General features: G+C 38.0%; 1 protein-coding gene across 1 annotated transcript in view; it reads right to left on the bottom strand.

The window, feature by feature from the left end:
* The window catches only part of scp2 (sterol carrier protein 2), a 40270-nt gene that overhangs the window by 15163 nt on the left and 23029 nt on the right, over positions 1–2078 (bottom strand). Inside the window, exon 13 of the mRNA XM_015372969.1 lies at positions 1129–1228. Within this exon, the coding sequence (XP_015228455.1) occupies positions 1129–1228 (100 nt within the window). The remainder of the gene's footprint in view (positions 1–1128; positions 1229–2078) is intronic.

Raw genomic sequence — 2078 nt, 5'->3', positions numbered from 1 at the left:
AAAAAGTCTTGAAAAGTCTTGAATTTAACTTGCCTTATGCTGTAGGAACCCTGGATGAAAGATGTTTTTTTTTTTAAGCTATTTCTAAAATGTTCAAATGTAGAGGGTCTTTAGAATTAAACCAGAAAAATAAACTTGTGGTGTGTACAGGCATCTTTTGTGGAATTTCTTGGCAGTTTTCTAAGAGGATTTTATTTTGTTTTGTTTTTTTTGTGATCAATTTTTGTTTTTCACATTTTTTACATTAGAGGAGGAAAATGTGCACCAACCACAGGTAGTCAAAATTTTGTACAGTGTATACAAATTTGTGTCATCAAAAGTAGATAACCCTTCCTCCCCACCCATGTCTACACTCCCCAGCCCCTGCCCTCATTTCCACCCTTCCCACCCAGTGATGTCAAGGCATTAAAGAAATAGCAACAATAATAATAAAAAAAATGATAGTAAGGCTTTTGTTTTGTTTATATCAATAATGGAATTATATTGCATGGATCAAAATGAAGAAATATATCTAACTAGGTTTTGACCGTACTCTCCAGCCCTAACTGCAGGCCAGCAATGCAAGGCATTGGTGAGTAAAGAACAGATGTGTTACCAGAACTTCATGGAAAAACCCGACCGTCATGTTTAACATTTAAAAACTACGGTTTTCTACATCCAATTAATTAATCCTGCAGGGGGCACTGGGAGCCGTTAAAAAAAGCATCAAATTAGCGACTGTGAGAAACTTCACACAGCTGAGGTTTATAACCTAGAAACTGGTTACATCTGATTTAAACTTTTTACTTAATAAATTATTTAGGTTATATAACAAACATACTTGATGTGTCACCATTTGTGTCAACAGGGTCCTATCTGAGCGTTTATCTAGACCCATCTCTCATTTGGGTAACAGCATTTGATGACGGATGGTAACAGTGTGATGAACCTTAAGAGACCTTTAAGCCTTTCAAGTTTTCCTTAGGAAAAATGTTTGATTACAGTAGTAGAAGAAAAAGCACCCCATGTAATTAAGTCCTGCTTTTTTTTTTAAGTGCATTCATTTAATTTTGCATAGAAAGTTCCCTTTAAATGCTCAGCTCAACCCAATTAACGTATTAAGCTGTGTATACATAAGCAGATAAAAACCTTCTTTAGATGGTTCTCAATCTCCTTGAAGACAGGGTAAGCTTTGAACGCTTCCAGGCCGCTGCTGCTGGAGCTGCTGGCTGCAGAGCCAATGACAAACCTGAGAAAGGAAGACAACAAAAACCTTTGAGAAGAATCAAGACATTTATTATAATGAAGCTCCACATATCAGCATGATCCTGCCAATATAAAAAGCTAGAAATCCCCTTTCTTTACAAAGATTAACATGCATCCTGAGCTATTAAGTTACCAGCTCCTAATGTAGCTCTGCTAATGTTAAGGTGCTCCTTTTTGTGACATTCAGTTAAAACAGCCCTCAAAGCGCCATTCATCCTGGTTTGTGCGACGATGGACTTCACTTGCGTCAGTGCAGAGTTGAAGCTTTTACTGCGCCACAGGAGAGCAGGCTAAGCTGCACGATGCAATTAAAAGTCTTCCTATTCAAATCCAGGGACCACTTATAACCAGATCTCACTTTCTCGCCTGAAATGCAAATAGATAAGAAAGCTCCGACGGTGGAAGATGAAAAGGATGATACGTCTCTGAAGGTAATACAGCAGTGTGACCGGATCTGATAGTTAAACAAGCTGAAAAAGGCCATGTTTCAGACTGACTGCAGTTAGAGAGGGAGCAAAAAATTGGAACTCTTATAATTAGGCTACAGGTAGGGAAGATAAAACTTGAAGCTTTAGGGCTAAGGATTAAACTGCAAGATCCGGGGGATAGAGGGAAGATTAACAGCTTTAGGAGTATAAGGCTGGTTGTTTGTCAAAAGGTACTTCAGAAAAAAAAAAAATTCAACACAAACCCCTGATTAATATACATTAACGGGGCCTTTGAGGGTGGCAAACCGTGCCTTGCATAAGTATTTAGACCCTATTTTACGAGCATATCTAAAATCTAAGGTGTGCATCTATTTTTGGGTCGGTTATATATTTTAGGGGTGTAAA

This window comes from Cyprinodon variegatus, unplaced genomic scaffold (assembly GCF_000732505.1).
Source record: "Cyprinodon variegatus isolate N-32 unplaced genomic scaffold, C_variegatus-1.0 Scaffold79, whole genome shotgun sequence".
Taxonomy (NCBI): domain Eukaryota; kingdom Metazoa; phylum Chordata; class Actinopteri; order Cyprinodontiformes; family Cyprinodontidae; genus Cyprinodon; species Cyprinodon variegatus.
This window is presented reverse-complemented; position numbering and strand designations above follow the sequence as displayed.